A 24,473-nucleotide genomic window follows, 5' to 3' on the forward strand; every position below is an offset into this window, starting at 1 on the left:
GTATCAAAAAGTTTGATGAGAGCAGGCATTTAGGTTAGTGCCCACATCATACATCAGAATGCCTGGGTTCAATTCCTAGCTGTGGCTCCTGACTCTCTGCTAATGCAAAACTTTGAAGGCAGTGATAAAGTCTTGAGTTATTGAGTAATAGAGTAATCCTGCCAACTATGTGGGAGACACGGTTAAATTCCCAGCTCTCAGCTTCATTCTCTGCTTAGCCTTCACCATCACCAGCATTTGGCTAGTGAACCAGAAGACAGGAGCTGTCTCTCTATGTTTCTCTTTCTATCTTTGCCTATCTCTCAGCCTCTCAAATATATGAATATAAAATTTTATTGATAATTTAACACTTTTCTGCACACTACACAAAATCAAAAGGTTAATATACAAAGTTATCTGTACTCATTTAGGATATCACGGTATAATATAGAGAAAATCGCTTTTCTGTTACTAGCCTTGAAAAGCTTTATTCATGATGCTTCAACCTTAATTACCTCAGCTATAAGATGAAGTCAATATGACCTATTTTGTAGCATTGACTTTTTTTTTAACTTTTATTTAATGAATTTAAATTTCAAAAGTACAGCTTATGGATTACAATGGCTTCCCCCCATAACGTCCCTCCCACCCGCAACCCTCCCCTTTCCCACTCCCTCTCCCCTTCCATTCACATCAAGATTCATTTTCGATTCTCTTTATATAAAGAAGATCAGTTTAGCATACATTAAGTAAAGATTTCAACAGTTTGTACCCACACAGAAATATAAAGTGAAAAATACTGTTTTAGTACTAGTTATAGCATTAAATCTCAATGTACAGCACACTAAGGACAAAGATCCTACATGAGGAGTAAGTGCACAGTGACTCCTGTTGTTGACTTAACAAATTGACACTCTTGTTTTTGGCATCAGTAATTCCCCTAGGCTCTTGTCATAAGCTGCCAAGGCTATGGAAGTCCCCTGAGTTCACCTACTCTGATCATATTTAGACAAGGCCATGGTCAAAGTGGAAGTTCTCTCCTCCCTTCAGAGAAAGACACCTCCTTCTTTGATGACACGTTCTTTCCACTGGGATCTCACTCGCAGAGATCCTTCATTTAGGTTTTTTTTTTCCCCAGAGTGTCTTGGCTTTCCATGCCTAAAATACTCTCATGGGCTTTTCAGCCAGATCCGCATGCTTTTAGGGCTGATTCTGAGGCCAGAGTGCTATTTAGGACATCAGCCATTCTATGAATCTGCTCTGTATCCCGCTTCCCATGTTGGATTGTTCTCTCCATTTTTTATTCTATCAGCTAGTATTTGCAGACACTGTTCTTGTTTATGTGATCCCTTTGGTTCTTAGTCCTATCATTATGATCAATTGTGAACAGAAATTGATCACTTGGACTAGTGAGATGGCATTGGTACATGCCACCTTGATGGGATTGAATTGGAATCCCCTGGTATATTTCTAACTCTACCGTTTGAGGTAAGTCAGCTTGAGCATGTCCCGAATTGCACATCTCTTCCCTCTTTTATTCCCACTCTCATATTTAACAGCGATCACTTTTCAGTTAAGTTTCAGCACTTAAGAAGAATTGTGTTTTGATTACAGTATTCAACCAAAATTATTAAGTGGAATAAGCACAAAAAATACCATGTGGGATAACATATCAAGTTGTTCATCAACAGTCAGGGTGAGGGCTGATCAAGTCACCATTTCTCATAGTGTTCATTTCACTTTAACAGGTTTCCTTTTTGGTGCTCAGTTAGTTGTCACCTATCAGGGAGAACATGTGGTATTTGTCCCTTTGGGATTGGCTTATTTCACTCAGCATAATGTTTTCCAAATTCCTAACAGGGATCACTTTTCAGTTAAAATTTGAACACCTAAGAATAATTGTATATTAATTACAGAGTTCAACCAATGGTACTAGAACAAAAAAATGCTAAAATTGTTAAAGTATGACATTGTAGCATTGACTTTGAAATAATGACAGTGTAAATAAAGTATCTGCATATCTTCTACATTCATTTAATGTTAGATCAAGTTACTGTAAACCCAACATTTACTCATTTAATGTCTCTTCCTTTCCTGAAATAAAGGAAGTCCTTACCAAAAATAATTAAGATCATATGTTTAATAGCATCTTCCTTTGTTCAAAGAGCATAAAACATTTAAAGGAAACATTAAAATTTTTAAAACACTCTTATCTCATTGGTCATTATATACAATTAATTACAATGCCACAAAATACTACACACATTTGAGAGGTAGAGTACAGAGAGAGGGAGAGACAGAGAAAAAGGTCTTCCGTCTGCTGATTCACTGCCCAGATGGCCGCAATGTCCAGTGCAGAGGAATTCAGAAGCCAGGAGCCAGGAGCTTCTCCTTTGTCTCCCACACAGGAAAGGGATCCAAGCACTTGGGACATCTTCCACTGCTTTCCCAGGACCTAAGCAGAGAGCTGGATTGGAAGAGGATAGCTGGGACAGAAGTCGGTGCCCATATGGGATGCAGGTGCCACAGGCAGAGGCCCAGCCTACTGCACCACAGCACTGGCCTCACTGCACACAATTTTTTAAAAAGTAGATTTATTTATGTATTTGAGGACAGAGTGGCAGAGAGACAGGTAGACACAAAGAGAAGAGAGAGGAATTCCATCTGCTGGCCACATTAGACAAATCTATGCTGTTAGAAAACCAGAATAATCCAAAAGTACTTTCAAAATTTATATTTATTAGATAAAAGTTTTCCATTAAAAATTAATCATAATTATCTCACCAATAAAAAAAACCCAGAAACTCCACTAAGTGGCAGGGACTCAACCACATGGGCCATCATCTTTTGTGCTGTTAGGCATGTTAGAAAGAAGTTAGATAAGAAATTGAGTATCCTGGACCTGAACTAGCACTCCCATATGGGATGCCAACATCTAAAGCAGCAGTTTAACTCTATACACAATGCTGACCACAGAATGTGCAATTTTTTTTGACAGGCAGAGTTGAGTTAGACAGTGAGAGAGAGAGAGACAGAGAGAAAGGTTTTCCTTCAGTTGGTTCACCCTCAAAATGGCCACTACAGCCGGCGCGCTGCAGCCAGTGCGCTGCGCCGATCTGATGCCAGGAGCCAGGTGCTTCCTCCTGGTCTCCCATGTGGGTGCAGGGCCCAAGGACCTGGGCCATCCTCCACTGCACTCCTGGGCCACAGCAGAGAGCTGGACTGGAAGAGGAGCAACCGGGACAAAATCCGGCGCCCCAACTGGGGCTAGAACCCAGGGTGCCGGCTCTGCAGGCAGAGGATTAGCCAAGTGAGCTTTGGCGCTGGCCTAGAATGTACAATTTTGAAAGTGAGTTTTCTTTCCAAGAGAATGGGAAAGTCTTAGATGAAATAGCCTAAGAACAAAAAGTAAAAAATAAACCTTAAATAGTGCTTACTATGTGCCAGGCACTGTCCTAAGAAGTCTGACTATATGGACCACATTTATCCTCACAAGCACCTTGTATTTTACTTATTGTTAGTCATGTTCCACAGAACAGGACCCTGAGGTAAAGACAATTGATAAGTTTTTTATTGTCATGTAGCTATCCAGGGCCAGCTCCAGAAGATAAAACGAATGAAAGCATCTTCTCAGGTGCAATGTTGTTCCATTTGTATAAAAAAATTAGTAGAGGAAGAAGAACAACAACATATGGATAGGTTCTTGAAAATCCCCCCAGTGCCATGCCCTGCCTGAGCAATTCCCCAGGTACCCCAAAGGATCATGGGGAGATGGTGGCCACAGGGACATTCCAGTACCTGTGAACAGAACAAGATCTGCAGGCAAGTATTTACCAGGATGGCCATGAGCTTGTGATGGGGTAGGGACCCTTTGACCTGCTGGTGGGCCTTGGCTTATGGCCAGGATTTGGGCTAAGCAAGGGTCTGAGGTCATACCTCCAGGAACCAAGACTCCTGACCAATCATGCCTTGGACTGTCAGGATGCCCTGCACAAAAAACTCCCACTTTATTAAAAACCACAAGGACCTCAGAGACATTTTTGTGTCAGCCCTTCCTGTTATTTGTGTTTTGTGGGAGAGATATAGAAGCTTTTCCTGAGGACCCTTCTCCTGAGTCCAGCAGAGAAGTGGGCCTCATCAATAGATGTGATTAAGTTTTGATTTGTGTTTTTAAAAATGGGTTGGGACTCTATCTATTACACAAGCAAGATTCATCCCAAACTGGCCACAATGCTACTTATTGGTTTTGTATATGAGAAGGTGTAGGAAAATTTGTGGATTTTTTCTATTTGCTAATTAGTGTCATGCACAGTGTAAAGATGTTTCGGTCAATAAAATATCGTATACATGACAGTGTCCCATAATATTATAATGGAACTGAAAAATCCTTATTGCCTAGAGTAGACATAGCTGTGGTAACACGGTAGGGTAACACATTACTTACATGTTTTTGGTGATTCTTGGACAAGCAAAAATGTGCTATCAGTTGTCATACAACCACATACAGCATGTAATAGTTCATTACTGATAAGTTACTATGTTAATGGCTTATGGATTTATTGTACTATTCTTTTTTAAGATTTATCTATTTATTTATGTGAAAGGCAGAGTTACAGAGAGGAGAGAGAGAGAGAGAGAGAGAGAGAGAGAGAGAGAGAGAGATCTTCTATCTGCTGGTTCACTCCCCAATAATTGGTGGCAGTGGCTGAAAGAGCTGGGCCAATCTGAAGCCAAGAGCCAGGACCTTATTCCAAGTCTCCCATGCAGGTGTAGGGGCCCAAGGGCTTGGACCACCTTCTACACCATAGAGCTGTCTCAGTGCTGTGCTCTGTAGAATAGTAGTGATGATGGTAACTACCATGCAAATTTATTGAGAGGACAAATTGGTTTAATATTCACAGAATTCTTAGAATAGTGCCTGACATAATATATGCACTGTACCTTTTAGTAAATTATATTTCTTTCACAGACTAGTTAGTTTGGAGCTTTTCCTAGCTTCTTGGAAAGTAAGACTATCATGATTGTGATACAATATTATGCGGTACATGTCCTGGTTGCTCCACTTCCGATCTAGCCCTCTGCTATGGCCTTGGAAAGCAGTGGAAAATTGCCAAAGTCTTTTGGCCCCTGCACCCTTTTGGGAGACCCAGAAGAAGCTCCTGGCTTCTGGCTTTGGAACAGTGCAGCTCCAGCAATTGCGACCACCTGGGGAGTGAACCAGTGGAATGAAAACCTCTCTCTGTATGTCTGTCTCTCTCTCTCTGTTTCACTTTCTCTCTTTTTTCTCTCTCTGCTTCTGCCTCTCTGTAACTCCGCCTTTCAAATAAATAAATAAATCTTTAAAAAATTTCACTTAAAGGTTTTAAGCTTTCTGAAGAAAAGCAGGTGTTATAGAGATTCTTTTTTTATTTAGTAAATATAAATTTCCAAAGTACAGTTTATAGATTACAATGGCTTTCCCTCCCCCCCCATAATTTCCCTCCCACTCGCACACCTCCCATCTCCCGCTCTCGCTCCCTCTCCCATTCCATTCACATCAAGATTCATTTGCAATTCTCTTTATATACAGAAGATTGATTTAGTATATATTAAGTAAAGATTCCATCAGTTTGCACCCACACAGAAACACAAAGTATAAAATACTGTTTCAGTACTAGTTATAGCATTACTTCACATTGGACAACACATTAAGGACAGATTCCACATGAGAAGCAAGTACACAGTGACTCCTGTTGTTGACTTAACAATTTGACACTCTTGTTTATGGCATCAGTAATCTCCCTAGGCTCTAGTCATGAGTTGCCAAGGCTATGGAAGCCTTTTGAGTTTGCCAACTTCGATCTTATTCTTACAGGGTCATAGTCAAAGTGGAAGTTCTCTCCTCCCTCAGAGAAAAGTACCTCCTTCTTTGATGGCTCCATTCTTTCCACTGGGATCTCACTCACAGAAATCTTTCATTTACCTTTTTTTTTTTGCCAGAGTGTCTTGGCTTTCCATGCCTAAAATACTCTTATGGGCTCTTCAGCCAGATCCGAATGCCTTAAGGGCTGACTCTGAGGCCAGAGTGCTATTTAGGACATCAGCCATTCTATGACTCTGCTCTGTATCCCGCTTCCCATGTTGGATCGTCCTCTCCCTTTTTTGTTCTATCAGCTAGTATTCGCAGACACTAGTCTTGTTTGTGTGATCCCTTTGACTCTTAGACCTATCAGTGTGATCAATTGTGAACTGAAATTGATCACTTGGACTAGTGAGATGGCATTGGTACATGCCACCTTGATGGGATTGTTTGGAATCCCCTGGCACGATTCTAACTCCACCATTCGGGGCAAGTCCGACTAGCATGTCCCAAATTGTACATCTCCTCCCTCTCTCATTCCCACTCTTATATTTAACAGGCTCACTTTTCAGTTAAATTTAAACACCTAAGAATAATTGTGTGTTAATTACAGAGTTCAACCAATAGTACTAGACCAAAAAAATACTAACAGGGATAAAGTATTAAATTGTTCATCAACAGTCAGGACAAGGGCTGATCAGGTCACTGTTTCTCATAGAGTCCATTTCACTTCAACAGGTTTCCCCTTTGGTGCTCAGTTGGTTGTCGCTGATCAGGGAGAACATATGATATTTGTCCCTTTGGGACTGGCTTATTTCACATACCATGATGTTTTCCAGATATCTCCATCTTCTTGCAAATGACTGGATTTCATTGCTTTTGACAGCTGCATAGTATTCTATAGAGTACATGTTCCATAATTTCTTTATCCAGTCTACCGTTGATGGGCATTTGGGTTGGTTCCAGGTCTTAGCTATTGTGAATTGAGCTGAATAAACATTAATGTGCTATGTCTCACCATTCCCTTCTAGCTTGTAGGGTTTCTGATGAGAAGTCTGCTGTGAGTCTAGTTGGAGATCCTCTGAGAGTAATCTGACGTTTCTCTCTTGCACATTTTAGAATGTTTTCTTTATGTTTCACTGTGGTGAGTTTAACTACAACGTGTTGTAGTGAGGTGAGTTTGATTACAACGTGTCGTGGTGAGGATCTCTTTTGGTCATGTTTACTAGGGGTTCTATGAGATTCCTGTACTAGCATGTCTCTGTCCTTCTCCAAACCCAGGAAGTTCTCTACTAGTATCTCACTAAAAAGGCCTTCTAATCCTTTCTCCCTCTTCATGCCTTCAGGAACTCCTAGAACTCGAATGTTGGCTTTTTTAATAGTATCCTGTAGATTCCCAACAATATTTTTTAGATTTCTAATTTCCTCTTCTTTTCTTTGGTTTGACTGTATACTTTCTTGTGCTCTGTCTTCTAAGTCTGATATTCTCTCTTCCGTTTCACTGACTCTGTTTTTAAGGCTCTCTAAGGTGTTTGTCATTTGATCTATTGAGCTCTTCATTTCATTTTGATTTCTTTTCACTATCACACTTTCTTGTTCTACTAGATTCTGCATTTTATTTTGATTCCTTCTTAAGATTTCATTTTCATGAGAGAGTTTTTCTATCCTGTCTAGTAAGGATTTCTGTAGCTCAAGCATTTGTTTTTGATGACTTCTAAATGTTCTTATCATAAATATTTTGAAATCTGTATCTTGCATTTCTTCCATCTCATTATCTTCATATTCTTGGCTTGAGGTGTCTTGTTCATTTGGGGGTGTGATAATGTCTTCCTTGTTCTTGTTTCCTTGGTTTCTGTGTTTGTTCCTTGGCTTTGTGGAGATATTCTTTGGATTCTTCTTCCCTCGCTGTGGTGTTTTTTCTTGTTATACTATGACTGTATTAAGTGGACTGTCTGCCTTTGATGGAGCCTTAGAGGCTTGATATGGGTGTGGCCTGAGAGCTCTGTTTGGTTCCTCATGGTTAAGGGTGTGCCAAAGGTGACACTCCCAGGTTAGGCATGGTAAATCTCTCTCTCTTTCTTTTTTTTTTTTTTTTTGATGCAGAAGTGAAGTAATTCCACACAGCTGAGCAGAATTGAAGGTAGTTAGCAGGTGAATGATATACCCACAGGAAGCAGAGATCAGAAGCTCTTTCCCAATTCCCCACCAGGGAATCTGTCCTGCCCTCAGTGTAGGCTCAAATTCTCCTGCAGTCTCCCACTGGGTTGCTAAGGTTACCAAATTGTAGCGTCTCTGGAGAGTACTCATGTGAACTCCGTGAGTTCTCTCTCCCACCGTCTCTTTTTTCACAGTCTCAGTTCATTAGCACCACAGATTCACTAGGTCCTCATCCCTGTTATTTCACTGCCCTCAGAGTCAGGTTTTTCTGCTTGGCTGAGTGCAGGTGCAGACCTGAGGTCACCCCACTTATGACGTATGTCCAAAATGGTGCCTGCTCTTTGTCTTGCTTGCCTTTGAGAGGTGAGCGGAAAGAGAGAAAGTGTCCGTACCGGTCACTTTTTTTTTTTCCTCTCTCTTCTAGTTAGCTTGGTGAACTTTTCCCCACAGGGTTTCAAGCCTCGTTCCCTCTAGTCTCCTCTTTCCACTTTCCCACTAGGTCTCAGGCTATTGAGGTTCAGCTCACCTCCTGTTCCAGCACTGGTGCGTTGATTCTGCTGCTGGTGTCCCGAGCCTTGGGCTCCCACGCCCTCCCCGCAGGTCCACTGTGAATCACTAGTTCAGGAAGAGTTTCCTCTGCTGTTTCTTCCCCAACTCTTCCTTGAACCTGCAGTATCTCCACTTTTTTAAAACTGTCTCTTCCCTGACTATCAGTGTGCTCCCTTCCTATTCCGCCATCTTGCCGCAACTTTTCCTAATTTTAAACAAAGGAAAACAAATTAGACTAGCACTTTTCCCCAGCAGAAACCATACAGGCCAGAAGATTGAGCATTTATAAAGCCTTAGCAAATTTAAAAAGCCTGAAATCACACCATGTATCTTCACATTTTACAAAGAAAAAAAGCTAGAAATAAACAACATGGAGAACAACAGAAAATTTACAAATATATGTACAAGTTAATATCAAAAGTTAATATCAAAACTACCTTTAAACTAGTGAAAAATGAAACCACAACACACCAAAACCTATGAATACAGCAAAAGTAGTATAGCAGGGAAGTTGATAACAATAAGTGCATACATTAAAAAAAGCAAATAAATCATCATCTAATGGTGCATCTCATGACATAGGAAGTCAAAAACAAATCAAGCCCTAAATTAGCAAGGGGTGAGAAATAATAATAATAAGAAATAACAACTACGTGTTGGGCTGGCACAGTGGCTCACTTGGTTAATCCTCTGCCTATGGTGACAGCATCCCATATGGGTGCTGGGTTCTAGTCCCAGTTGCTCCTCTTCCACTCCAGCTGTCTACTGTGGCCCAGGAGGGCAGTGGAGGATGGCCCAAGTGCTTGAGCTCCTGTACCCGCTTGAGAGACCAGGAAGAAGCACCTGGCTCCTTGGCTTCCGATTGGCGCAGCAAGAGCCATAGCAGCCATTTGGGGGTGAACCAACAGAAGGAAGACCTTTCTCTCTGTTTCTCTCTCTCACTGTCTATAACTCTGTCAAATTAAAAAAAAAACTATATGCTAACAAATTGGACATACATATAGATATATATAGACATATATAATCAATAAATATATAAATATATAAACATATATGTAATCTATAAATCAAGAATATATAGATAGTATAAACAGACCCAAGGCAAGCTACAAAACTGACATAGTAATTAAAAGTGTCCCTTCATATAAAAGTCCAGGACAGTTTGACTTTACTAACAAATGTTCAAAAACAATTAAGAAGAAACTAACTTTTATAATTCTTAAATTTTTAAAAAATATTTAACATAATAGAACTCAATTAAATAATTTGTATTAATACATCATAATTATGATACCAAAATGAAAAACACAACATAAATGAAAAAATACAGACCAATGTCTTTGATGAACATAAATGCAAAACTTCTAAAATTAAAATTAAAAAATGATAACATGTTTGTATCATTGTTAAAAAGAATTCAGAAATAATTATTATGAAAAACATAATGTTGTTAACAAAAAAGAAATAGACAAAGAACTATAATAGATATATTTTTTAAAGAAGAAATGCAAAATGGCTAGCAAATACATGAAAATAATGGTCAATATCATTGGCCATCAGGGTGATGCAAATCAAGACACAATGATACACCACCACACTCCTGTAAGAATGGCTATTATCTAGAAGGCAAGCAGCAACAATTGCTGCTGAGGATCTGGAGAAAGGAGAACTCTTATAAACTGTTGGTAGGAATGTAAATTAGTACAGCCACTATGGAAATTAGTTAAGAGGTTTATTAGCAAACTAGATATAGACATGCCATATAATCCAATAACCTGACTACTAGATATATCCAAAAATGGTGAACTCATTGGATAACCAAGAGATACCTGCTTCATCATGTGGCACTATTCACAACAGCTAAAATATGGAGTCAGCCAAGGTATCCATCATCTCATGAATGTATATGTTTATATTTATATAAAATAAATATTTTAGCATTGAAAGCCTATTAACTGCAGCAAAATGATTGGAATTGAAGGACATGTATTGAGTGGAATATGCCAGACACAGAAAGGCAAACACTGCTTGTTATCCCATATATTTGGTAGTTAACATTTTAAAAGTCTTCAAAAACAAATACAAAATGTCTTTATCAGTTTTACTGCAAATGCATTTTTTGTGAAACTCTGATCTAAATCATTGTGAAATAAATTTATAGGAATTCTATATTATTTATATATCAATGGCTTTAAACTTTTGATCAAGATGCAAATTAAAAAATTATCTAAAATATAATAAATAAAACATTAAGTTATTAAAAAAACCCTTAACTTCTATGAAACCATCTCTAAAATACAACTAGAATGTGGACATCAAACTCAGGAGAAGAGTAGAGGCACGGTCAGAGTTGTTGAAGATACCAAGAAATGCTTTTTGAAGTATTTAATAGGAGAGAATCTATTATCTTTGGAGACACAGTTCTGTGTGGGGAGGCACAATTAAAAGAAGTAATTTGGGCCGGCGCCGCAGCTCAATAGGCTAATTCTCCACCTAGCGGTGCCGGCACACCGGGTTCTAGTCCCAGTCGGGGCACCGGATTCTGTCCCGGTTGCCCCTCTTCCAGGCCAGATCTCTGCTGTGGCCCGGGAGTGCAGTGGAGGATGGCCTAAGTGCCTGGGCCCTGCACCCACATGGGAGACCAGGAGAAGCACCTGGCTCCTGCCTTCAGATCAGAGCGGTGCGCCGGCTGCAGTGCGCCGGCTGTGGCGGCCATTGGAGGGTGAACCAACGGCAAAGGGAGGACCTTTCTCTCTCTCTCTCTCTCACTATCCACTCTGCCTGTCAAAAAAAAAAAAAAAGTAATTTGTCCATTCAACTTTTAGATGTCTGTTACTCTGGATTCAAACTGCAATTTTCTTATCACACATTGCAACAGTTTAGTGTGTTATTAATGGATATTTAATATAATATTCATTTATGATTTTTACACACTTGATCTTAGCCAAAAAGCTGAGAAGCGATATTTATTAATTATTATTTTTAATTACCTTTAATAGATTGAATGTGATTTATAGATACAATCCTAAGAACATAATGATATTCCCTGCCTCCCTCCCACTCTCCTTCTTATTATTTTTCTTTTTTTATTTTGAATTAAAATACTTTAAATTTACATTACAGTGAAAGTATTAATACTTTACTAAATAAGAAGTTTAACAACAAAAAGCAAAAAAATCCAAGTTTAATGAGAATATAGACAATGGCTATAAACAATTGAATGGAAAAATGATCATTTCACCCACATTCTGTGAATTTTAATGTACTCACAGATCATTAAAATGGTCAAACTATATCACTCTTAATCATTTATTTCTCAAGGGTATAAAGCAAAGTTTTACAAAACTATATTTGCAGTAATACTGATACAGACATTTCTTTCTTTCCTTTTTTAAGTTTAGTTCCCACATAAAGGGAGAACAGGCAATATTTGTCTTTCTAGGTATGGCTTATTTCACGCAACATCATGTCCTCCAGTTGCACCCATCTTATTGCAAATGGTAGAAATTCATTCTTTTTTAAAGCTGAACAATATTTCATGATATATACTACATGTTCTTTTTTTTTTTTTTTGCCAGGCAGAGTTAGACAGTGAGAGAGAGATAGACAGAGAGATAGTTATAGACAGTGAGAGAGAGACAGAGAGAAAGGTCTTCCTTCCATTGGTTCACTCCCCTAATGGCCACTACAGCCGGCACTGTGCCGATCCGAAGCCAGGAGCTGGGTACTCCCTTCCGGTCTCCCATGCGGGTGTAGGGACCCAAGCATCTGGGCCATCCTCCGCTGCCCTCCCAGGCTGCAGCAGAGAGCTGCTGGAAGAGGAGCAACTGGGACTAGTACCTGGCATCCCGACTGAGACTAGAACCTGGGGTACTGGCACCACAAGCGGAGGATTAGCCAAGTGAGCCATGGCACTGGCCAATACTACATTTTCTTTATGCATTCAACTGATGATGGACACTTTGGTTGATTCCAAATTTTGGTACTATGAACAGCGCTGTTACAATCATGGTGGTAAGTTCTCTAAATACATTTTTTTCAAAACTTTTGGGCATATATCCAGTAGTGGTATTGCTGGATGACATGGCAACTCTATTTCTAGTTTTTTAAAGAAATTTCCATACTGTTTTCTACAGTGGCTGCACTAATTTACATTTCCACCAACAGTGTATAAGTGTTTCCCTTTGTCCACATCCTTGCCAGCATTTGCTTTGAATTTTAGACACTTTGACAGTGGTGAGATAATCTTATTGTGGCTTTGAAATGTATTTCCCTGATGGCTAGTGATGTTGAATATTTTTCATATATTGTTGGCCATTTGTATTTCTTTTTTTGAGAACTGTTGTATTTAAGTTCCTTGCCCATTTCTTAATCGGATTGTTTGTTTGTTTGTTTGTTTTTGGTTGCTGAGTTTTTTAAGTTGCTGAGTTTTTTAAGTTTAATATTCTGGATTAAACCTTTGTCAGATAAGTGTCTTGTAAATATTTTTCCCATTCTGCTGAATATGTCTTCACTCTTGATCATTTCTTTGCTGTGCAAAAGCTTCTGAGTTTGATATAGTCCAATTTGTTTAGTTTTGCTTTTGTTGCTTACACTTTCGGGGTCTTTTCCAAGAAGTCATCCCCTACATCAGTGTCTTGTAATGCTTACCCTTTATTTTCTTTCAGTAATTTCATAGTCTAAAGTCTTCAGTTTAGGTCTTTGATTCATCTTGAGTTTATTTTTGCATATGGTGAGAAATGTGGATATAATTTCTTCTACATATATAAGTTCAGTTTTGACAGCACCACTTGCTGAAGAGATTATCCTTATTCTGCTGTATGGCCTGAGCACCTGTCTCAAAAATTACTGGGCTGTTATGTATGTGGATTAATTTTTGGGCCTCCCTATTTTGTTCCACTGATCTGTGTATTGTTTTTTATGCCAGTACCACACTTTTTAAACTACTATAGCTTTGTAGCATGCATTGATGTCAGGTAATGTGATGCTCCTGGTTTGATTTTTCTGGCTTAGAACTGCTTTAGCTATTCTGGGTCTTTTGTGATTTCATAAGAATTTTAAGATTGTTTTTTCTAACACTGTGAAGAATACAATTGGGGGAAGGCGCTGTGGCATAGCAGGTTAAGCCACCGCCTACAGTGCTGGCGTCCCGTATGGGCGCCAGTTCAAGTCCCGGCTGCTCCACTTCATATCTAGCTCTCTGCTATGACCTGGGAAAGCAGTAGAAGATGGCCCAAGTCCTTGGGCTTCTGTACCTGCATGGGAGGATCTGGAAGAAGCTTCTGGCTCCTGGCTTCAGATCGGCGCAGCTCTGCTGTTGCGGCCAATTGCGGAGTGAACCATTGGATGGAAGACCTCTCTCTTTGCCTCCTCTTCCCTCTCTGTGTACCTCTGACTTTCAAATAAAAATAAATAAATCTTTTTAAAAAAGAGTGCAATCAGTGTTTTGATATGGACTGCATTCAGCCGGTAGTTAATAGAATCTTCTTAAAGGTAACACCAAGAATATATAGAGTATATGGAGTTGGATGTTTATTTGATTTCTATTTTGAGAGGAATTAGTGATTCTGTATAAGTGGAATTTCCAATGGAGAGTGTTTAAAAGGCTGTTTCATGATGAGGTTTAATATGAAGTATAAAGTTTACACCCCCAAAAAATCATTTGAGAGCTTTGCATGATGACATATAAAGATGAATTGAAATTATATTCAAATTTAAGGATGGATGCACTAACAATAAACATGATTTGTAAAGAGTTCATGGAACTGCCTCCTTTCCTTGAACAGGAGATGATTTTTTCTTGCTTAAAAGTAGCTTCACTATTGTCTTATAAATATCACTAATTCATTGGATTACCATATATATATATATAGTAAAATGTATATATATATTTCAATACCATGCAGTACTCTCTCTCTCTCTCTCTATATATATATATATGCAGTACTCTCTCTCTCTCTCTCTATATATATATATATATATATGCACATATATAGAGAGAGAGTACTGCATGGTGTTGAAACATTTTCCTTGTCTTCTTTTCTATTCTTTTTTTCTTTTTAAAATTGTTATTAATTTAATGAAACAGATTTATGCATTCCATAGTTACAGTTCCAAGAAGACAACCACATTTCCCTCACTCCCCTGCTCTCCCTAAATCCCTTTTCATCCTTCCCCTCTCTGTATCAGTTTCTACAAAGATAATTTTAATCCACTTTGTGTTCACAGGCTTAATTTACCATTAACCATAGTATTCAACAAGTAAAAAGTAGGAAGACCACAGTTTCACAAGAGTATAAACAAGCACTAAAATGGCAATCATATTCCAAAACGACTATTTTATTCCTACATGTTTTAAAAATGATTTTTGATCTGAAGAAATTTTTTTTTGTAAAAATCATCCTTGTACACTCTTGGGTCTTAGCTCAGCTGTCATGACAGAGTGCCATGCAGAGCTTGAAGCTAGGAGAACACTTATGGAGCCATAGTTAGGTGGGTAATGCTGTTCTCAGCCTGCACCTTGACAACGCACATTGCAGCTTGGAAGGGCTGCAGCAACTTCAGAACCATTGAGGATTCATACATCTTTATTCCCACAGTGGTGAGTGAAAGTATGCAGGAAATACATCCACATGTTTCTGGTGGCAGACAAGCTACAAAAGAGAGGTCCACACTGAGTTCTGTCCTCAGTTTCCCATATGTTTTCCAGAGAACAGGGGTATGCAGTCAAGGAGTTACAAAATAAAACAGTATCAGCCTTCTGGGCCCACTGACTAGCAGAGAATTTGTCAGCTAATAGGCCTGTCTGGTTGTCATTACACCAGCTGCATAGAGGCTCAGATAAAGGAGTATAACAGCATGGAAACTAGCTAACTTCACCTTCTCAAGTTTACCTCCTCAACAGACACATAGATACAAACTTTCTTTTTAAAGATTTATTTATTTACTTGAAAGTTAGAGTTACACAGAGAGAGAAGGAGAGGCAGAGCGAGAGTGAAAGAGAGAATCTTCCATCCATTGGTTCACTTTCTCCAGTCATCCACAATGGCTGGAGTTGTGCCATTATGAAGCCAGGAGCCAGGAGCTTCTTCCAGGTCTCCAATACAGGTGCAGGGGCCCATTTTCTACTGCTTTCCCAGGGTATAGCAGAGAGCTGGATTCAAAGAGGAGCAGTCAGACTTGAATCTGTGCCCATATGGGATGCTGGCACTGCAGGCAGCAGCTTTTTTTGCTAGGCCACAGTACTGGCCCCACAAACTTTCATCTAAGTGATAGCCTTTGACTTCTATCACATGAGCTAAACCGCAGACTCATCCTGTGAGGCCCCCACTGTTTGGGAGAGTGGAGCAACAGTGTTCTTCCATAAGAAGCTCTGGGGACAGGCTTCAGTGAATATGTCCACTTTATTAATGATCATGTACAGTTTTCAAAAGGCAGGCAGAAGGGGCATAATTAATTTGGGGCAACACTAATTCTATAGGACAGAACCGACATTGGTGCCTATGCCTCTCCAATCAGCTTGCAGGTCATGTAGCTAGGGTATCTTTCCAAGTGGGCCTGGGCCACACCTGGGAGCAGTTTACCTAATTGGCAGAAGGCAGGGGTGGGGAGATTTATGCCTGGGACTCCCGCCGCCTGCCAGCAGCCAGGCTGTGGGGTACCTCCCAGGAGGCATGATGTGCCATGCTCTCTCAACCTTCTGCATGGACAGGGCAGGCAGCTTCACGGGATCACCCACACTAAACAACTTGCCATGTCATCCTGTGAGGCATTGTGCTTTTGCAAATACAATTTACTCCATTCAAGTTTAATGTCTAATTTACTAGCTCCCTGTCACCAAAATAAAGCTTGCAAGATGAAGAATTGTCTCCATCTTGTTCAGTTTTACAATCTTAGTTCTAAGAAAAATGACTGGCATATGAAAGCACCCATGAATTAAGACTTTAGACTTAATAACCTATACTAGCTCATTAAGAGGTCCTTATAAAGGCTCATTGTCCTGGCACATCTCCAATCTTACAGCATGAGATATAGAAGCAATCCTGATTTATTGGCATCTCACCCAGCCCTGATCTAATGTATTTTTCTATTCATAAACTATCTTATGAAATACATTCTACTCTCAATCCCTTTGGCATTTTAGAATGTTTATTTAATACTGCTTATTTTTTGCATTGCAAAGATCAGTGATTGCCTGTATAGATAGCATGTTACATGAAATGTATGTAAAATGTGAAAAGAAAAGGGTCCAGAGCAGAACCATGATGAGGAATCCCACCATTTAAAGGATGAACAGAGAAATAAGAACACACTAAAGAGATTGAAGAATGTCCAGAGAAAGAGGAACACATACAGGAAGGCAGAGGAAGATGTTTTATGTACAAACAGAAAGTAATCAACCCATAAAATGTTATAATAGAGACAAAAACTGAAAACTGTAATTATACTTTTCCATAAAATATAATTGCATCTATATTCTCATTAAACATAGATTCCATTTTTAGGACAGTGGGTTGAAGGGTGGATGAGGAGGTAAGCACTTAAGACATTGAGTACACATAACTTCCAGTAAAATTACCTGTGGAGGAAGTAAGAAGACAGTAACTAAAAGGGAATCCAGGTTCCTAAAATATATTTAAAATTTGGAAACACATGACAGCCACCAACCAATTATATTTGGTAGGAGCCAATATTGAGGAGATGCTAAAAATACATTGATTGAAGTGTGACTATTTAATTGCTTTGTGTTTATTGCTTGAATTTTTCTTTCCAGAATAATTTGCTAATCTGACATTAGTTATGGAGACTATAGGGAATTGTATATGCTTTCAGAATTGAGTGGACAGGATAGAATGCTGAAGGACATTAGCAAGAAATGGCTGACATAATAGAAAAAGGAACAAAGGATGCATAAAGGTGGAAGTTGGGAGCTAAAAGTAATAAAGGAATAAAAATGTATGAATAAGGATGGGCAATGGGCTCAGAGGAAATGGGCTTTAGATTTCCCTCCAAAATTAAGAAGCCAAAACTCAAAACCAAGATGTGCTATTATGATTGATAATTGAATTTGAGGTTGAATTTGTTCACATTCAGCAGTCAATGGACTCTATTAACTTTGTTGAGTTTTTGGTCAGTACATCATCAAGACATTTTTTTTCTTTGCACCGATAGTCCGGGAAAATTTAGTTTAATAAAAGTTACAGTAGCCTCAGAAAAAGGATCAGGAAAAAATTGCAGAGGAAACTCGTCCGGATCTAGTGGCTATGACTCAGAGGACCTACCGGGAGAGCAAGGTCGCCCACCGCATGGAAGCCGAGCCGCGGGAGCCACAGGGTCAGTGCGGGAAGGGGAGTGGATGTCACACAGACACCAGACACACCAGACACCAGTGGATGTCACACAGACACAGACACACAGACAGAGCAGGGACGCCAAGGGCTCCGAGTCCACACATTGGCACTGGAAGGGGAGGTGAGCTCAGTAACCGGAGACATTGGCGGGGAAACGGCAGACAGAATCTAGAGAGACGCGGGCTTTGAAGCGGGAAAGTTCACCAGACTGACTACAGGAGAGAAGGAAAAAAAAAAGGTGGGGGGTACTAGTACAAACAAGTTTCTCTCTCTCCGACAACCTTGCAAAGGCGAACTAGAGACAAAGAGCAGGCCCCACTCGGGATATACATAACAAAAGGGGAGAGATAAGGCTACAATTCAGTAGCCTACGCAACCCAGTGGGAGTCCACAGGAGAAACCAAACCGGCACAGACTCTTTGGGTAGAAGCCAGAGACCGGAAGCTAAATACCATCAATTCTGCTCAGCCATGCGGTATTACTTACCTCCTGAATAAAAAATAAAATAAATAAATAAATAGAGATTTACCACGCATAACCTGAGAGTGTCACCTTTGCACACCCGTAACCTGGAAGAACCAAGCAGAGCTCTCAGGCCACACCCATCTCAAGCCTCCAAGGCTCCTCCAACAGCAGGCAGTACACTCACCACAGACATAGTATAAAAAAAAAACCAACGCACAGTGAGGGAAGAAGAATTAACAATGCCAACCAACAAACACAAAAATCGAGGGAACAAGATCAACTATGACACTATGATGCCTCCAAATAAACAAAACACCCAAAGCCAAGATTATGAAGATGATGAGATAGAAGAAATGCAAGATACGGATTTCAAAAAATTTATGATAAGAACATTTAGAAGATTTCAAAAGCAAATCCTTGAACTACAGAAATCCTTATTGGACAGGATAGAAAATATCTCTCGTGAAAATGAAATTTTAAGGAAGAATCAAAATGAAACGCAGGAACTAGTAGAACAGAAAAGGGTGATAGTTAAGAGAAATCAAAATGAAATGAAGAGCTCAATAGATCAAATGACAAACACATTAGAAAGTCTGAAAAACAGAGTCAGTGAAACAGAAGAGAGAATATTGGACTTAGAAGACAGAGCACAGGAAAACATACAGTCAAACAAAAAAAAAAGAGGAGGAAATTAGAAATCTAAAAAATATTGTTGGGAATCTACAGGATACTATTAAAAAAGCCAACATTCGAGTTCTAGGAGTTCCTGAAGGCATGGAGAGAAAGGATTAGAAGGCCTTTTTAGTGAGATACTAGCAGAGAACTTTCCAGGTTCGGAGAAGGACAGAGACATGCTAGTACAGGAAGCTCATAGAACCCCCAGTAAACATGACCAAAAGAGATCCTCACCACGACACGTGGTAATTAAACTCACCACAGTGAAATATAAAGAAAAGATCCTAAAATGTGCAAGAGAGAAACGTCAGATTACTCTCAGAGGATCTCTAATTAGACTCACAGCAGACTTCTCATCAGAAACACTACAGGCTAGGAGGGAATGGCGAGACATAGCACAGGTGCCAAGAGAGAAAAATTGCCAGCCCAGAATATTATATCCTGCTAAGCTCTCATTTGTGAATGAAGGTGAAATAAAGACCTTTCATAGCAAACAGAAATTGAAAGACTTTGTGGCCACTCGTCCGGCCCTGCAAAAGTTACTTAAAGATGTGCTACACTCAGAAACACAGAAACACCGCCACCAATATGAAAGAAGGTAAAGGAAGAACACCTACCAGTAAAAGTGCATGGGAAGCTCAAAGCATATACTAGAATATATCTCTGGGAAAATGGCAGGGCAAAGTCACCATGTATCAATAGTCACATTAAACGTGAATGGCCTGAACTGTCCAGTTAAAAGACACCTATTGGCTGACTGGCTTAAGGAACAACACCCAACTATTTGTTGCCTACAAGAAACACATCTCTCTAACAAAGATGCATGCAGACTGAAAGTGAAAGGTTGGAAAAGATATTCCATGCCAACAGAAACCAAAAAAAAGCAGGTGTAGCCATATTAATATCAGACAAAATTAACTTTAATGCAAAAACTGTTGAGAGAGACAAAGAGGGGCACTATATAATGATTAAGGGTTCAATTCAACAGGAAGATGTAACTATTATAAATGTACATGCGCCTAATTACAAGGCACCGGTCTATTTAAAAGATATGTTAACGGACTTAAAGGGAGACTTAGATTCCAATACAATAGTACTGGGGGACTTCAATACTCCACTCTCAGAAATAGATAGATCATCCGGACAGAAGATCAACAAGGAAACAGCAGAATTAATCGACACTATTGCCCAAATGGATCTAATAGATATCTACAGAACTTTCAATCCTACATCTAAAGACTTCACATTCTTCTCAGCAGTGCAAGGAACCTTCTCTAGGATTGATCACATACTAGGCCATAAAGCAAGTCTCAGATTTGAAAGAATTAGAATCATACCATGCAGCTTCTCAGACCACAGCGGAATGAAACTGGAAATTAGCAACTCAGGAAACCCTAGAAAGTATGCAAACACATGGAGACTGAACAACATGCTCCTGGATGAACACTGGGTCATTCAAGAAATCAAAAGAGAAATCAAAAACTTCTGGAAGTAAATGAGGATAACAACACAACATATCAAAACTTATGGGATACAGCAAAAGCAGTATTGAGAGGCAAGTTTATAGCAATAGTGGCCTATATCAAGAAATTGGAAAGGTACCAAATAAATGAGCTTTCAGCGCACCTCAAGGACCTAGAAAAACTGCAGCAAACCCGAACCAAATCTAGTAGAATAAGAGAAATAATTAAAATCAGAGAAGAAATTAACAGGATTGAATCCAAAAAAAATTACAAAAAATAAGCCAAGCGAAGAGCTGGTTTTTTGAAAAAATAAACAAAATTGACACCCCATTGGCCTAACTAACTAAAAAGAGAAGAGAAAAGACCCAAATCAATAAAATCAGAGATGAAAAAGGAAATGTAACAACAGACACCACAAAAATAAAAAGAATCATCAGAAATTACTACAAGGACCTGTATGCCAGCAAACAGGGAAATCTATCAGAAATGGATAGATTCCTGGAACATGCAATCTACCTAAATTGAACCATGAATACATAGAAAACCTAAATAGACCCATAACTGAAACAGAAATTGAAACAGTAATAAAGGCCCTCCCAACAAAGAAAAGCCCAGGACCAGATGGATTCACTGCTGAATTCTACCAGACATTTAATGAAGAACTAATGTTTCATTTCCTAGATTAAGTTTATCCATATGTAGAGTTTTCCCTTTTGATTTTTTGGGAAATACAATTTGACTCTAGATATATTTTGTTTTAATCTACATAAATGCAATTAATTTTATTATGTTGATTTTATGTTCTATAACTTTACTGAATTTATTTACTTGTTCTGTTAATTTTGGGAGTGTCTTTAGCATTTTCTCTATATAAGATTTTTTTCATCTGCAAATCAAGATAGTTGCAGTTCCTCTTTTCATTTGTATATCTTCCATTTCTGTCTTTTGCCCCATTGCTCTGGCAACACCTTCCACATAAGTTGAATAGATGTAGCAAATGTGGACATAGTTGTCTTTTCCCTGAGATAATTGTGTGAGTTTTAATTATAGATAACACCAGTAAAATTGATAAGATTTTTATTCATTTTTACTTTGGTGCCAAAAATTTTGAAAAATCACACAGTATTTTTCTTTTTTTTTAACTTTTATTTAATGAATATAAATTTCCAAAGTACAATGGCTTTTCCCCTCATAACTTCCCTCCCACCCGCAAACAGTATTTTTCAATAAACGTTTTCATGAACTTTAAAAAAAACATTTTATTGAAATACGATATACATAGCAAAAAATGCACATAAGTATACAGATAAATGAATTTTTATTCCTCTGAGGTTTTTATTTTTAAAATGTTATGAGGGGCCAGCACTGTGGCGTAGTGGTCAAAGCTGCCGCTTTCAGTGCCAGCATCCAATATGCGGACCAATTCAAGTCTTAGCAGTTCCACTTCTGATCCAGATTTCTGTCAATGGCCTGGGAAAGCAGTAGAGGATGGCTGAAGTGCTTGGGTCTCTGCATCCAACATGAGATACCCAGAAGAAACTCCTGGCTCCTGGCTTTAGATCAGCCAGGCTCCAGCCATTGAGGCTGCTTGGGGAGTGAACTAGCTGGTGGAAGATCTCTCTCCCTCCCTGTCTCTGTAATTCTGTCTTTATAAATAAATAAATAAATCCTTTTTAAAATGTTATAAAATCCAAGAATTTTTTAAAATCTATAGTACATGTCTATAAATCCATATAAGCTTTGGATGGTTGTGGGCACACGTAGGATAATTGGCTTTATGTGGATGTATACAAATGTCTCTGTGTGTGTGTTTGTGTGTCCAACCACCACCATGGACACAGGGCAGATATCTCATGCAGCCCCACCACAATCAGAAGCTAATGGCAGTGCACTTCTAACTGCCACTGTGAGTATGGATATTTAAGCCCACAAAGAGCTCTGACCTGTCAGAATCTGGATATGCTTGTCCTAGGCCCTAAGCCCTAGGCATATAACCTGTTACTCTATACCACAGGAATCTCCTTGTTTTATTCTTCTCACTTTCTTTTAGTCTTTCTTTCTATATCATATTCTCTTTCCCACTATTTGTAAGCTCCTTCTTCCCTATTGTCTTCTCTTTTGAATTGAAAATATCTTATCCATGACAATAGGCAGCATGCCCTTCATGAAACTTAAAAAATGTTGATGCCTCCTTTTACTCAGTGCCCAAAAATAATTTCTACGTTGAAATGCTATCTGAAACTCTACATGCTGCATTAAGAACCTTTGCTTATGCTCTTATTTGCCTGCCATATGCAATAGAAGGATATCACTGTAAGAAACCTTAGAAATGGTCTCTGAGATATGAGGAGGCATGGCCAAGTTTAAAGTGAATTACAAAAACAAGGGTGAACTAATGTCCACTGTTTGGTCATGGTGCCATCTCCATGGTGCCATGTTAGGAATGATTGACTTTAGATTGTTATTAAGCTGAATTATATCTTTTACAACTGTCAGATTTTCTCAGAGCTCTTCCTTACTCTGCAGTGTGGCCAGATTACACTCTTTACCTGCTCTCATTCTTTGGAAAGTTGTGATAAAAAGCAACACATACTACTGCACAAAAGTCCTAGACACTGAGAATTCCAAAGAATCCTAATATGTTTTCACAATCAAAGAGGGCAATAAATTCCTAAGGATTACTGAGGATTGTTTTCTACTAACTGATTGACCTCTAAGAAAAAGGATGGGTTTCATAATATATTTTTTGCAGAAAAATTTATTGTTTTTCTGACTCTTCTTTCCCTACTACCTCTAGTCTCTGCCTTTTCCTAATACCTTGCTCAGAGCCTCCTTTATATCCTTGTTCCTTAAGGTATAAATCAGAGGATTGAGAATGGGAGTAATTATTGTATAAAAAAGGGCAACAAATTTGCCCTCACTTTCAGAATAACTGTGGATGGGTTGGAGGTATGTGTATATGGCTGAACCATAAAAAAATGAAACTACTAGAAGGTGAGAGCCACAAGTCCCAAAAGCCTTTTTGCGCCTAGACATTGACTTAACCTTCAGGACGGCCTGAGCAATGCATACATAGGAACCTAAAATCAGTAGTGCAGGAATAACCAAGATTATGCCACGGGCCACAAACATCTTTGCTTCTGTTCCATCTGTGTCCTCACAAGCCAACTTCAGAAATGCAGGCATCTCACAGAAGAAGTGGTTCAGTTGATGGCCACACAGAGGCAGGGCCATCATGAGTCCTGTCTGAATCAAAGAGTTTATGAAACCTCCCAACCAGGATATAATAGCCATTGTCTGACAGAGATGTGGGTGCACGATGCTTGCATATTGAAGTGGATGACAGACTGCAGCATAACGGTCAAAAGCCATCACCACTAGCAGCAAACACTCAGTTGAGGCCAAGGCAAGGAAAATGAAAAGCTGGGCCACACATCTTCCATAGCTGATAGTCTGATCAAGTTTATGAAGGTTGATTAGAAGCTGGGGCACAGTGCTGGTTATGTAACAGAGGTCCAAGAAAGAGAGATGGCAGAGGAAGAAGTACATGGGCATGTGTAATCGAATGTCCAGTTGGTAGAGAGCTATGATGGAAGTGTTGCCAATGAGGGTTAGAAAGTAGAAAATCAAAATAAAGACAAAAAGGAAAACTTCCAGTTGAGGCCAGTCTGAAAAGCCCACCAAAATGAATGCTTCCTTGAAACTGATATTGAAATTTCCCATAGCCCTGTGCCTGCCTGAAAACAACAGAAAACAATTGAATACTTATAAAAAAACATGAATTCAAGCATTATTTCACAAAAATCCACAAATATTACTAAATCATGCATTTTATTACTTATTTTGCTATCCAGTTCCATTTTGTCAATTCTTATTCTTTTACAGACTGGAAATCATTGAATTAGCAATAACGTCATCTTCGTTTAAACAATAATCCTGCTGCCCATTTTGTCTATCACTTTAGGTAGGCCACTCATTCCCTTGCATCTGACATCC

At 39.1% G+C, this 24,473-nt stretch overlaps 1 protein-coding gene across 1 annotated transcript; it reads right to left on the bottom strand.

The window, feature by feature from the left end:
- Positions 1 to 23,270: 23,270 nt before the first annotated feature.
- On the bottom strand, positions 23,271 to 24,200 carry LOC100348575 (olfactory receptor 2Y1-like). Its single transcript, XM_002713873.2, has one exon. It carries the CDS (start codon positions 24,198 to 24,200, stop codon positions 23,271 to 23,273), a length of 930 nt encoding a protein of 309 aa, XP_002713919.2.
- Positions 24,201 to 24,473: the final 273 nt, after the last annotated feature.

Source organism: Oryctolagus cuniculus, chromosome 14 (assembly GCF_964237555.1).
Source record: "Oryctolagus cuniculus chromosome 14, mOryCun1.1, whole genome shotgun sequence".
Lineage (NCBI taxonomy): Eukaryota > Metazoa > Chordata > Mammalia > Lagomorpha > Leporidae > Oryctolagus > Oryctolagus cuniculus.